The sequence below is a fragment of the Balearica regulorum genome, chromosome 3, assembly GCF_011004875.1.
Source record: "Balearica regulorum gibbericeps isolate bBalReg1 chromosome 3, bBalReg1.pri, whole genome shotgun sequence".
In the NCBI taxonomy this organism is placed as follows: Eukaryota; Metazoa; Chordata; class Aves; order Gruiformes; family Gruidae; genus Balearica; species Balearica regulorum.
In genome coordinates, this window is record NC_046186.1 from 113,575,301 (window position 1) to 113,590,111 (window position 14,811).

Consider the following 14,811-nt stretch of genomic DNA (forward strand, 5'->3'; position numbering starts at 1 on the left):
TTGCATTGTGCTGCAGGTTTCTCTTGATATTTTCTGAGTAGCTCAACCTTTGAGAAGTATGAAGGTTAATTAAATCAGTTTTCTTCGTATCCTAGTTTGTGAAGCAAATTGTGGACCATGTCACATCTCACCAGCTGTCTGTGAGAGGTTGTTCAGGCGTTGGAAATTGGAAACTCACAATTTATTATGGTGAATGAGATGTAGACTTCTTTCTTCATTTAGATGAACAGAGGTGGTTAATAGTCACATAAATTAAGAAATGTTTACACACTAAAAAAGCAGCATAGAAATACCAATCACTTAGTCATGTGGGGAGCCTAACATTATGGAAGTGATATCTTAAGAATTTATTTCCAAATATTAATTCCAAATTCACTGGAAATAAAGACGTTTTGGGAAAACAGTATCTTTTTTCCTGCTTTTAATTACATTTTTTGATACATGCATCTACTTTTCTAGAGCTGTGCAACCATCTGAACTAGTTGGAAGTGTGTGGACAAAGGAAGATAAAGAAATTAATTCTCCCAACCTTCTCAAAATGATAAGGCATACAACTAACCTCACTCTGTGGTTTGAAAAGTAAGTGACTTTCCTGAATCTGCAGCTACTCCATTTCTGGACATTTACAGTCCATTCAGAAGTATACTGGGAAAAATTCTGTTCTGGGAGAATTCCAGTTTTAAGTTGTATTTAGATGCTACAACTAGTCCCTGTGAGAATTTTACCATAATGGTCTCAGCTTTTCATTCTTAGAATATTTTCAAATGTTTATTCTCTAAACATTTTCAAAACTGTGTCAAGTAATTTGATAAACTTTTCATATTTGTTTGTGTTACGACTTAATATTTGATTTTGGAAAACTCATCAATGCTTTAATACAAAATCAAATGTTCTTGTGTATTTAGATGCATTGTAGAAACAGAAAACCTAGAGGAAAGAGTAATTGTAGTGAGCCGAATAATTGAGATCCTGCAAGTTTTTCAAGAGCTAAACAACTTTAATGGTGTCCTTGAGATTGTCAGTGCTATGAACTCCGCAGCAGTGTATAGGTTGGATCACACATTTGAGGTACAGTGAAATGTTTTCCATTTTCGGTTCGAAGTGTAATGCAGTGCACCTTAGCTACGCTAAATACCTGTCTGTTCAGTAAGCATGTCCTTCAGAGAAGGAGCAAGGAAGGTAAATCCCCCAAAACCTGAATCAATCATGATGTAATAGAGAGGGTTATTTTCTTGGTTTCAGAAGCAAGAAATCAATCCTCACCTAAGAAAGGCAGAAAAAGGAGGCAAGATCCTGAGATAGTGAGGCACTGTCCTCATGGCCACTGAATTAAATATCAGTGGGAGACTGTTACTCTCAGTATTGTTGCCAGGCTACACCTTTACCCTGTCTTTCCAAACAACCCATTTCATCTCTCTTTTTAGCAAATTCCAAGTCGCCAGAAAAAGATTTTAGAAGAAGCTTATGAGCTGAGTGAGGATCATTACAAGAAATACTTGGCAAAACTCAGGTCCATTAATCCTCCTTGCGTGCCTTTCTTTGGTAAGTACGTTTGGTATGAATGAGCTGTATCATGCATAAATATTTGCAAAGTATTGAGCTAGGGCACTAAACAGAGTATGAACAACAGTGAGAAGTCAGTTTTAACAGGACAGTTGGGTTTGAATTTCAGGTGCCCATACATTAATTGCATATATGTGAAAGAAAAATTAAAGTGACTATTAATTGCAGATGTTATTTGCAGTAAAAATAAGTATATCTGTAATGTCTTATTTACTCATATTTACTTTGAATGTGGTTTGAGCTGTGTCATGATCATAAACGCCTTAAATGGAACGTGGTCACATTAGAAATATTATTGCCGTTGACTAGTAGAGGAAGAAGGACCCCTTTCCCCATCAAGAAATAAAACTAGAGTTTTAATTTTTATAGTGTCTTGTAACTAGAGTCTTATTTCTATTAAAAAGTCTTATTTCTATAAAAATGGAGTTTGGGAAGGATGCCTCTTTATCATCAGACTTAACAGTTCTTTCAAGTAGATTGCTTGGAATTTCTGCCGTTGAGCGAATTGTGAAGTTAAGCACATGGCATTCCTGCTCTTTAGCAAGCTTCTTGGATGTTTGCTGCATATCAATTCGAACTCTGGACATTGCACTTGTCCAGCAAAGTCTTCAGGCCAAAACTGAAAGAAAATAGTGTTGATGGCTTTTTTGGCCTTTTACAGATTGGGGAAAGATATACTCCAGAGTGCTGCAAAGATAAGATCAACTAAGAAACCTTCTGTCCTGCTTCAGAGATGAGTAGAGGTTAGCAGGATCACACGTGAATAGCTTCAGTTATTTCTCTCAAGTTATACTTAGAAGAGTCATAATGATAGTTCCAGATATATTATCTGTGGACTTGAGAGCGCTCTTTTCTTTCTAATCTTCAAATTATTTGATGCAATTATGAAGCCAGTAGTGGAGAGTGGAACAGAAGATTAAAACCTGAAAATATTTTTTTGGAGCTTAGCTGGGGTCTCTAATGGAGTAGAGCTGAATTGAGGCAGAACAGTTGGGAGAAAGCACTTGAGTTCAGTGTCTCTTGTCTTGCAAAATGCTAGAAGTGTTCAGCTGCACAAGCTTCCTAAAAAATAGAAAGATGCATAGACTTTGAGATTTTGATGCAAAAACGCAGCTTTCTTGAAAAGGCATATTAAAATATTTAAATCGTTGCCCTTATTGGAAAATAAGGTACAATTCTCTTATTGACCCTAACAGAGAATTTTTCTAAATAATTAGAGTGCACAAATTAAAATATTTAAGAATTCTTTGTATTCCAGTCATGTGACTTCCTCCTTGTTTTGTACTATATGTTGAGAAACACTTCTGTGTGCTCTTTAGGGATTTACTTAACTAACATTCTGAAAACAGAAGAAGGCAACCCTGAATTTCTAAAGCGACATGGGAAAGAACTTATAAACTTCAGCAAGAGAAGAAAGGTAGCTGAAATAACAGGAGAGATACAGCAGTACCAGAACCAGCCGTATTGTTTAAGAGTGGAATTTGACATCAGGGTAAGTGGCATTATTTCCTTGAGTCCATGCACCGAGCTACTTTTGTGGTGACTGTCAGCTGATATACCACAAGGATAAACTGAATTCACATAGATTCAATCAGACTGAATCAGACATGAGCAGAAAGCCTGTCATAAAATGTCTCTCAGGTCTAACTGTAAGAAGGGGCAGAAAGCTCAATGCTTGCAATTTGGTGGGTTTCAGTGTTGTTTTTTTCCCCAGCTATTGGGATGTTGGTAGATAGATCTTCTTGCTGATCAGTGTTCTCACTGTCCTTTACTCAACAGTTGTGTTTATCTGTCCAGTGAGCCGAATTATCTTTTTTCCTCTTCTGTTACACTGTGTCTATGTTTCCAGGTTTACCTGACAACACTGTCTTTACATCATTTGTTGGCGGTGATGATGCTCACATTTTTCTTTCTTCTGGTGTTTGTTCTTGGTCTGTGGTGTTCTCTAAGCAGTCCTCTCTCTTTGCTTTCTTTTCCCTCTCCTCTCCTCTCCTCTCCTCTCCTCTCCTCTCCTCTCCTCTCCTCTCCTCTCCTCTCCTCTCCTCTCCTCTCCTCTCCTCTCCTCTCCTCTCCTCTCCTCTCCTCTCCTCTCCTCTCCTCTCCTCTCCTCTCCTCTCCTCTCTTTTAATATCTGTTAAGCTACCTACTTTCAGAGAATCATAGGACACTTTATCTTAAGAGATTCTGCAAGATTTTCTTTTGTTATTTGTTCTCTTCAGGATTTGACAGAATGCATTGTGAGAGCAGTCTTCCCTGCATGTGTGTAAAGATGGACTACATACAGCTTCTTCTGAAGGTGTCTGAGCTAACCTGGTCTGATTTTTGCGCTGCAGGAAGTATTTAGGGTACTTGCACAGTTGGTTTTCAGGCCAAGCATAGCAGTAGCAATGCCCAGCAAAGGGTGGGCAACAAACAGATTTAATAACTTAAACATCTGACATTACTTCTGACTCCAGCATTCTCTCTCTTCTCTGGAACAATTGGGATCATTTGTGCAGTAGAAACAAACAGTACTAAGCTACTAAGAAGTAGCTTAGCTGACAAGTGTTCTACCTTCTTGTATTTCAGAGATTTTTTGAAAACCTGAATCCAATGGGAAACAGCATGGAGACAGAATTTACAGATTATCTGTTCAACAAGTCACTAGAGATAGAGCCACGAAATGTCAAGCCTCCACCAAGATTTGTTAGTATTCAATTTTTTAATTTTTTTTAAATGCTTACATTTGTCTTTCACAGATAGCAGAAGTCATTTTAGATCTTTAACTTCGTAAATACAAAGCTACATTCATCTTGTGACCATTTGATTTTGTTGTTATTATCTTTTTTTGTCGTTTCAGCCCAAAAAATACAACTATCCCCTCAAGTCCCCAGGTGTTCGTCCCTCTAATCCAAGGCCAGGTACCATGAGACATCCTACACCCCTGCAACAGGAGCCAAGGAAAATTAGTTACAGCCGCATCCCAGAGAGTGAGACTGAAACTACAGCATCTGCACCGAACTCTCCTCGAACACCTTTGACCCCTCCCCCTGCTTCTGCGACTTCTAGTACTACAGATGCCTGCAGTGTCTTTGACTCGGATCCTTCAAGTCCTTTTCATGCAAGTAGGTGCTAATAGATAATCTACCAATAATAGATTTTGTGGTGTTAAACAGGTGAAATCATGTTTAGTCTTCTGAAGTGACTATAGAAATAGTTGCTTTTGTCTCCTTGCGGCAGCAAAAACTTTCAGTGTGTTTTATTCCTTTTTTTGATAAGTTTTTATTGTAAAGGGAGAAACTGAACAGAATTAGGTGTGCTACGCAGAGAGTATTACACGTCTTTGGAGAAACTGTCAAAACAGAAGGCAGAGATATATCTCTAGTACTGATATATGTCCCAAACAAACATTTGTGGGATTTGCTGACATATATATATGTGTGGTGAATGTATTCAGTGAGTATCTGTTTGATGGTAAACAATGAGAATAAAAATAAATGTTTTGTGGGTGCCTTATTCTGCTGTCTGCCATTCTAAATTGGTTTCAGTGCACATGGATGGTTTTCCAGCAGGACTTAAAATCAGTATTTCCCTGCTTTAAATCCATCAGGACCCATTCACACCTATTTTTCTTCTGTCTTCACCAATATACAAGGAAGCTCATATTTTATGGTGTGCTTGCAGTAATTTATAGTGGGCATAGACTTCTTTCACGTATGAGGGCTTTCAAAGGAAGTACAAGGTTAGTCAGGTGTTCAGCTGGTTGCCAGAAGGAGGTGAAATGATCTGCTAAAAGCAGAGGTTGCTTAGCAAAGCAGTGACATTGCTGAGTGTCCAAGCCAGGTCTCTGGAATACCTCTTCAGAAGAAGATATTTCTTCATTGTTGGGTTGGCTCGTCAACTGCAGGTTCAGGATATTGTTTTAGTGCTGTTGTGATACAAGAACAACTTTGTGGTGTGGTTTTGGTCTTGAGGATTACTTAAGAATTTGCAGGAACTAATGGCCACAGAGATTATTGCAGCTCAGAAAAGCAGTTTGTCTGGAAGCTGCAAGTTAGACGGTTCTTTCATTGTCTTTCTTTAACACCTTCTTGATTCATGTTATTTTTTATGAGCAATTACTTTATTATTTATGACACCTTTATTGGCAGCATTAAAGGAAAGTGAGTCAAACAAAGGTTCATCATTATCAGGATTTTTTTTATGTCCGCTAGGATCTGCTTCTGTGTCATCCATAAACTTTACCAAAAATTCAGATGAAGCTCATGTCCCCCCTCCAGTTCCTCCACGAAGACGACCAGAGTCTGCCCCAGCTGAATCCTCCCCATCAAAAGTAAGTTAAGAGAAAAAAGGGCATTTTTTTTCTGGGAGCAGAGAGCAGGATATGATAGAAAGGTAATTGTTAAAGACAGTACGTGTATTTTTGAAGAACTGTGTGTGAAAGAGTAAGCAGCCACGTATTTCAAGCCTTCACAGCTCTGCGTCATTATCCCAAACGAATGAAAATTAACAGATGGGACCTAAATTTAGGGTTTGAAATGTCTCCTGTCTACTAATCCACTATGCTCGAGCCCTCATGTTGCCTGTGAAAACTTGAGGCTTCAGGCAGATGTTTACATCTGCGATAATTGTCCCAGAGTATCATTTGGTGTGTATGAGTACGAATAAAGAACTGAAGAATAATACTGAGGGAAAGTAATGTGCACACTTCAATCCTCTGAAAAGGTTCATTAGAATATTTGACCCTGATGCTGTGGTGCTCAGTGCTTGCTTTCCCTTTTTGATTACCCTTCCTGTCTGCCTGCCTGCTTGAGCCATTGCTCCATTTTCCTTTTGCGTTTGTCTGGCATTTGGGATCTGATCCAGCCTTTGTTGCAGACAGTGTCAAATGTCTCTTGATTTCAGTGGGAGCTGGTTTTTGACTTCAGAGAATTGTGTGGATTTGAAAATCCCACTCAAAATTACTTCAGAGCATGTATGTCTTTGAAGAGGGCTTGTTTATGGCTCTTTAGCAAGTTGTTTTCAGACTACACGTGACTATGCTGTCAGCCAGCAGAGTTTAACACATCACATTCCTACTAAATTATAATTGAAAACATCGTATCCATGATAGGGTGTTGGAGACCACTTACCCTGTCGCTGTGGTTTGCAGCTTGGGAACCGTTCACTGCAATAATTCTGACTACTTGGTTCCATCTTCTGGGTGTAGGTTGTTTGGCGTTTTTTTCTGTGTTCAACAACATCTGCCTGTTCTTTTTCCTTGTTTTCTTGGAGAAATATCTGGTGTTATTATCCACCCCAAGTGCTTGTTACTGGAGAGGTGGTGGAAAATATCCAGACCTACCCAGCAAGCAGATGTGGAACTAGCATGGAAATTGTTGCTTTGACCATTCTTTGCCTTGCCTTTGTCCCTCTCTGTGCATCTTCATTCCTACCATCCTTGGCTGTTAACTAATGTATTGATATACCCCTGCTTCCCCCTGCACATCCAGTCTCTGTCTTTTCTGTCCGCATCACTCTGAGAAACATGTTTTTCAGGCACTGTCACTCCCTTTTGCTTCCTTACTCCCCATCTTCATTCTGCACCTACTTGCTGCGCCTCCACTTTAACTGGATAAGAGCAATCTGCAGGGCAGGAGTTCTGCTTCCATTTCACAGCAGGGTCCTGTTCTTTACTGCCACTCTAAAGTTTTATTGAATGAAATGTTTGTGTACCTCAGATTACTTCTGCGCACCTGGACAGCCCACCAGCAATCCCTCCTAGGCAACCAACCTCTAAAGTGTACTCACCAAGGTACTCAGTGCCTGACCGGACCTGCATCTCTGACCCCCCTGAAAGCCCTCCTGTGTTACCACCACGAGAACCTGTGCGAACTCCAGACGTTTTCTCTAGCTCACCACTACACCTCCAGCCTCCACCATTGGGGAGAAAAAGTGAACTTGGTAACACCTTTTTCCCAAACAGTCCGTCTCCATTTACTCCCCCTCCCCCTCAGACACCTTCTCCACATGTAGCGCGGAGGCATCTTCCATCACCACCTTTGATACCGCAAGATATGGACCTCCATTCTGTTGCTGGACCACCTGTTCCTCCACGACAAAGCACTTCTCAACATATCCCAAAGCTTCCTCCAAAAACTTACAAAAGGGAGCACACACACCCATCGATGCATCGAGACGGTCCACCGCTACTGGAGAATGCCCACTCCTCCTGAACTATCCCTTGCGCTGGGAGTTGCATTTTCCTGGTGCTACGTCTGTTGCTGGCAATGGATGCACTGAACCTGGTGGCGCCAAGGAGTTGGGATGTGTATGCCAAACACTAAAAACTCTCCAATAGATTGGAAATGCAGTGTACAGAAATGGAATTGCAAAAATAGACATTCTAGTGGAAACACCGGTTAACTTGCTATTCTTGTTTTAGTATGCAGGACATTATTCTAAAGTAATTGGACAACTGATTGTACCAGAAAACAGACTTGAGGGACTTCTTTGGCCAATGAGCAGAGACTGTGTTTGTGTAATAATCAATAATGTCCAGTACAGGAAGGAAAACAGTCTTGTATCCATCAGTTCCATACAGTGGCACAGTTTTTGGAATGAAAACATTATGCACTTTTTTTTTAAATCTCAAACAGGGAACTTTATATCCTCCTTAATTTTCCTTTGCTTTACTCCCTGCTTTAAAATACCTTCCTAAAATTATGAGAAGGACTGTGAGGAAGATCTGTGGTACCTAACCGAGCTAGAATTAAGGCAACGCACTGTATTGTGGTCCTGTTTACAAGTTGTTACAATGAGTAGTAGGGGGTACCTAGGCTTCACCAAAGAGGTACTTTATTATTATTTTCTGAAATATTATGGTGCCAGTTCAAAAATAAATTTTTGCCAGGAAGCATAGTGTCTATTGCTTTCTTTAGATAGAGCAGATGAAAGTCTTACATCATTAAGATGACAGCGATTTTTTTTTTAAAAAGCAGCACTATCATCCGAAGTAAATATACTACTACATTTAGAAGACTGTTAATCTCTGCTAGGTTATGTCACGTTCTTTTTAAGGTTTAGTGATAATCCATTTCATGGCTAGTAGATTTTTGTTTTTCAGTCATGCCATGAAAACAATCACTTGTGAAAAGGAGCACTCACTGGTCAACTTCCATAGCTATTGTCATGTTTTATTAACAATAGATTAATCAGCATACATAGAATTGCCTTGCAGTTGCATAAATCATGTGTATATAGTGAACGTTGCATAAATATACTTGCAGATTGTTTTTAATTTAATTGAAATAAAGATACAAATATGTTTGGCTGACATACGTTAAATTATTACATGGACCAATGTACAAGTCAGGTTTTCAGTTAAACACTGAAGGGGATAAAAGCACATGTTGTGGTACATATTTTTTCCTAGTGCAGAGTATGTATTTTAGTAATAAGATTCTAAAGAGAAGTTGGTTTTGGCATGTGTTGCAAAGTAATAATTTAGTAATATTTGAGCAGCAGTGAATTATTACACATTATAGAACTTCTCACACCTCCTGTACAACACTTGTCAGAAAAATTCAAACTTACATTAATCTTTACAGAAGCTTTCTTGTCCAAAATACACATGATGGAACAGGTACTGGTACAAGTATCATGGTATGGATTATCCATAAACCTGTGTACTGCTCCTCGACTCTAGACAATACTGTGACAGTAATGAATGGCAGTTACTGAAGAAAAGAAGCTTTATAGTCTCCACTACAGTACGTATGTGAAGTGTAAAGTATCTCATCTTCAGTTAATATGGCTTATGGATCAAAGTAAAATTCTATCACATTTTCTTTTTGGAAGAAGAATACATTTCAGCAGCGTCTTGGAAAGCTGTGTCATTAGAGATGGTGTTAGTCAAATTATGATGAAAACCACCTTTTTTAATGCTTTCTGCAATGCCATTGATCAGTGCCCCTTGATCCTTTTGTGTGGTCGTTACGTTTCAGAAAGTCTTCTGATTTCATCAACAAGAATGGCAGTTTTCATCATAGTCAAATGTTGAAATTTGTCAGTTGTATTCCTTCTCTGATGTCTTTAAGAATGTTGTTTTGAAACATTTTCCTGGCAAAAAAAAAAAAAAAAAAAAGATCTCTAAACCTTGGCTTCAGAGGACAACATTATGTGGGACCTTTGTAAAAAAAACCCTCAAGCTACAGGAGGTGTAGTTTAGGTTATTGATTCCTTGGATATAAACACCATGATGGGCAAACTATTGGCAATGTCATCTAAATTACTACCTCATCAGTGAGTTGCCAGGGAAAACTCCTTAAATTTAGACTTTCTGATCTATATCTCTTCTTCTGTATGCTCTTGTCTGTGCTATTTTGCAGCCAGGGCAGACCAAGCAGAAGGAATGATCCAGTGGTTGGGTTGCTCAGCTAAGAAGGAGAGACCTCACATGGATCCTGCTAATCAACAGGTTTCTTGAATGTCAGTAGGTCTCTTGTTTCCCTTTATGAAATGGGGAGTGCTGTTTCGCATCTTTGTGATTGAGGATAAAAGTCCTTCACTGGTGAGGTACTTGGACAACAGGTGATAATGGTCACCATGCAAGAACCTAATGTAAATGTGCTTTGGAGCCCAGCAGAATGGGTCAGTCACACAGTGCACAAATCATGGTGTTGACTCAGCTACAAACAGAAAAGATAGGGTGCGAATCAAACCTGTTGCATTTAGAATAGGAGTTCTGAGTACAACTGCTAAGCCACTGGTTTATCTAATGATAGCTTTATTTGCATTAATAATTATTTAATATTCAATGACTTCTTTTCTGGACCATGTTTGCATTACTGTCAATACTTTTCACACAGAAAATGACATCATTTTAATGATGGTATCTGTCTCCTTGGTAAAATGACCCTGGATGGTCTAGTGTGGCCTGGGATGATGATGTGGCCTGGAAAATGAAACATGCTTGCGTGGAGGCCTAGGTGAGTTTTACACTAGAGTGCTGATGTATGGCAGCCTAAACAACTGCAAACTGTGTAGGCAGGGTTATAGAGGTCAGCAGAACTTTTTAAGTGTGGTACTTAACAATTTGTTCTGTTTCACCACAAGGTTTCTACTTTATATATAGTCTAGTGCAACAGTAGAGCATAGCCTGGGTTTGTTCATTTTCTTCAAGAGTGTCATGGTTGTGTGTGAGCTCAGAAAAGCCCTCAGGGAATTTGGAAGTGCTGTGATACCAAGTGCAAGGTCCTGCACCTGGGTCAGGGCAACCACCACGATCAATACAGGCTGGAGGATGAAGGGATTGAGAGCAGCCCTACTGAGAAGGACTTGGGGGTACTGGTGGATGAAAAGCTCAACATGACCTGGCAATGTGCACTTACAGCCCAGAACCATATCCTGGGCTGCATCAAAAGAAGCATGACCAGCAGGTCAAGGCAGGTGATTCTCCCCCTCTACTCTGCTCTCATGAGACCCCACCTGGAGTACTGCATCCAGCTCTGGGGCCACCAGCATAAGTCAGACATTGACCTGCTTGAGTGGGTCCAAAGGAGGACCACAAAGATGATCAGAGGGCTGGAGCACCTCTCCTATGAAGACAGGCTGAGAGAGTTGGGGTTGTTCAGCCTGCAGAAGAGAAGGCTCCAGAGAGACCTTATTGCAACCTGTTAATATTTAAAGGGGGCTTATAAGAAAGATGGGGACAAACTTTTTACTAGGGTCTGTTGCAATAGTACAAGAGGTAGTGATTTTAAACTAAAAGAGGGTAGATTTAGACAAGATGTAAGGAAGAAATGTTTTAGAGTGAGGGTGGTGAAACACTGGAACAGGTTTTCTAGAGTGGTGGTAGATGCCCCATCCCTGGAAACATTCAAGGTCAGGTTGGACAGGGCTCTGAGCAACCTGATCTGGTTGAAGATGTCCCTGCTCATTGCAGGGGGGGTTGGACTAGATGACCTTTAAAGGTCCCTTCCAACCCAAACTATTCTGTGATTCTGTGATTTTGCAAGTGCCATGTATTTACTTCTGTTCAGCATGCTGTATGAAAAGTCAGCCATCGTGCTGCCTGTTGACCCCAAGGTACATGCTGTCGTCATGACATTCAGCAGCACAAAGTTCTTCTGTAAGTGTCTGCTAATGGAAAACATTATCTTGCTTCAAGATCGATGCCATGGAAGCATTTGAATGCTCCATCCTCAAGAAGGCATCTCCAGTGCAGGCTAACTTGTTTCTCTAATATGCCCCTCTGTTAAATCAGGGAGGCAGAGGTCTGTCTCAGTAAGAGCGTGTTTATGGTAATGTGCTGGATTTAGATCCTGCATATTTAGATTGACATTGTGGGATGTTTAATTCTTTTTCTTTTGTGTGTATCTTAAATGAGACTTTTGAATTGGGTCTGATTTAAGCTTGGTGACCTCACTGCAGGTACCACTATTGAAGGTAGTAGATTATTGTGCTTCAGGGAGAAGGTTTTATTTTGTTACATACAAGGAAGTTTATTTTCAGCCTGAAGAGGTACTAGAACAAATTTGCATCACAGCAGGCTGTGTGGTGATGCCAGTGCATTATAATAAGCATGAGTTCTGTCTTTGTGGCTGTTGTCTCAACCTAGTGTGGCATTTTACAGAGACAGCCTCTACTGCTGCTATTTCTAGCACTGCTGCAATTTAAGTTCAACTACAAAGATCCCCTCATTCACGAATTTTTCTCTTACAAATTATATGAAAGTTAAACAAAATGTTTCTTAATGTTTTGCAGCTGTGAGCAGCGCAATTAGTTGCAGTATGTAAAAGTCCCTCCTTGTCCAGCCAGCAAGGAGTGACTTGTTCAAAAAGATTTTAAGATGATATTAATAAGCTTGCAAATTTTTATGGGTTGTCCCCACTACCTTCAGAACACCGTTTTTTAGTTGTTGAATTGTCATTTCAAAACCTAGATGATGCATGGGCTGAAGTCTTTTTAGCACTTATTCATTAAAGAGAGAAACCTGTGGCCAAATATAGTTGTAAAAACAAAAACGGTTTTAACTTAGTTTGTAAATTCCATGCCTTACTTTACATTAAAAAACCCCACCCTTAAGTGCATTTTTCTGTCAACTGTGAGCAAATTTCCCTTTTGCCTTCAGTGGAAAATAGTGCATTAAGTAGACAACTGCTGCAGCATTATAGGGTAATCAAAGTAAAAAGTCACTTCTTTTTTTTTTTTTTTTTTTTGTTTTTACTTTCTAGCCAGCAGATGTGAAATCCTGTACTGGGTGGCTGAAAAGTTGAAAGGGAAAAATAAATTATAATAAAACCCTGTATTCCCCATGCATGACGATTAGTAGCTGCCAAATGTGCCTTTTATCAAAGAACATCTGTAATATTTTTGAAAAGAAGGGTAGATGAAGGTAGACGATCAGGGGTGCATATTGCTGGAATTGCTTTGGACAAATTTGTTCGAATCTAATTCGGTATAAGTGTTTGGGGTTTTTTTGTGAAAAGAACAAATTTTTGGTTCCGATAAGTTTGCTCCAGTATGTGTGTACATTTGCCTTTAATGGCAAGTTATTTGCCAAAATAAGTAAATGTTAAAAGCTATGTCAGTCCAGTTGTAAAAAGAAAAAAAGAAGAAAAAACCAACACACACACAAAAAAAATAGAAGCGGTGAGCTTTAGCTGGCACATCTGATGACCTGTGTACGTAACTGTCTGTAGGTGATCTTTGTATGCTGTGTCTGCAGTGGTATTCAGATTGTATTTAAGTGAAAATTTTAATAGTGGCTGTTACCTTTTGGCATTAAAAGATATGTTCTAAAAATAATAATAATAAAAAGCCTTACGTATCCCAGAAGTGTACACTTTTGAATATGTAAAATACACTGAAAGTCCTTATAGTCTGAAACTGGCTTCCTTAAGTTTAAATACTGTGTGCTTTACATTAAGGACAGTTGTGAGTCTGCTACAGATATAGGTTTTGCTTGGGATAGTAAAATAGTAAAAGACGCAGTAGCTTGTGAGCAGAGGAACCATATGGAATAGAAGATGAGCAAGGTGTACATACAGCAGGGGACACAAAATAGGATCTTTTAACGGTTGTTCTCTGCCACAGGATTATTCATTGTAGGTGTTACTCCAGCTCTGCAGCAATCTGTTACAACTTACTGTGTCAGAGGATCTGCAGTCTATGGGTAAATACTGTCTCTTGACTTTTACTGTATGAATTTTTTAGGTAGGTAATTTCATCTAAGAGCCTACATCTCGTCTCCTTGTTGAATCAGATCACAGTAAATAAAGGGACATTACGTTTAGTATCTTGTATCCCACAATAGGCAGAACATCTGTGTTCCGAGAACAGAGTGAATAAATGAAAACCGCTCGCAAGTAGAAACTGCTTAATGCTCACAGTAGCCTCCATCTAATCCACCCCACAAAACCAAACTGGCCAAAGACAGTACCACACATGCCCCAGCTCCTCTCCTGTTTAGGCAGCAACTTTGTGTAGAGTTTGGAGAAACAACTGGATTCCTTGGCACTGGTCAAAGTGTTTTTTGCCTTTACCGAGGAATATTTGTACTTGTACAAATACATGACTTGTACTGAGGTGAAAATACTCTTAAGATCTTGTAGAGGAAGCCAGGATACGTTGCAACTCTGGGGAAAAAAAAATAGAAGGAAGTCCCCAAGTTATATAAACTTAGAAGTAGTCTTGGTTATGCTGGTTTAGAGGAATGAAGCGGTGTGAGGATACATTTGACCAGCACTGAAAGTCAAAGTTACCCATAATCTGAGGAGAAATTACAGTGGTGTGTACATCAGCGGAGGAGGCTCATGGGATTTTTTTGTGAAAGCTCGTGTGTCTGTAACAGAAGCAGCAGCAGGAGTAAAGGAGATGGAGGAAGGAGCTGAAGAAATGTCAGTGAGCTGCACCAACAGGATCTTGACCAGAAGCCTAGAGAGTGAGTCAGCTGAGTGCTGGGTAAGAGTCTTGGAACCAAGCGTATGGAAACAGCCTTCCCACGTGACTGTGTGTTGAAGGAAACAGGATTTTCTAAGTAATGTTGCCTCAGAAAGGGACCTGAGAAACGTGTTTCTTCTTTTAATGGATGCAACCTTATGGCTGATTCAGTGCAAAGGAGACGAGAGGATTATTTAAAAGCAACATTTATTTGGCACAGGAAGAAAAATAATCCAGAGCACACATGTACACCAAAGGTGAAGTTGGATCAGATCCTGCAAGAGGTTGTGTGTTTCTGTGTGGTGCCGAGCATTATTCATTCATTTTATTTACATTTGCAGATTC

The 14,811-nt window shown here is 39.6% G+C and overlaps 1 protein-coding gene across 6 annotated transcripts in view; it reads left to right on the forward strand.

Moving 5' to 3' along the window:
* The window catches only part of SOS1 (SOS Ras/Rac guanine nucleotide exchange factor 1), a 52,249-nt gene extending 43,392 nt beyond the window's left edge, over positions 1 to 8,857 (forward strand). For all 6 annotated transcript variants that reach the window (XM_075749581.1, XM_075749580.1, XM_075749583.1 and 3 more), the window contains 8 exons: positions 460 to 579; positions 906 to 1,068; positions 1,425 to 1,542; positions 2,883 to 3,055; positions 4,132 to 4,248; positions 4,403 to 4,667; positions 5,757 to 5,875; positions 7,263 to 8,857. In XM_075749581.1, the coding sequence (XP_075605696.1) occupies positions 460 to 579; positions 906 to 1,068; positions 1,425 to 1,542; positions 2,883 to 3,055; positions 4,132 to 4,248; positions 4,403 to 4,667; positions 5,757 to 5,875; positions 7,263 to 7,757 (1,570 nt within the window). In that variant the 3' untranslated portion in view covers positions 7,758 to 8,857. The remainder of the gene's footprint in view (positions 1 to 459; positions 580 to 905; positions 1,069 to 1,424; positions 1,543 to 2,882; positions 3,056 to 4,131; positions 4,249 to 4,402; positions 4,668 to 5,756; positions 5,876 to 7,262) is intronic.
* Positions 8,858 to 14,811: the final 5,954 nt, after the last annotated feature.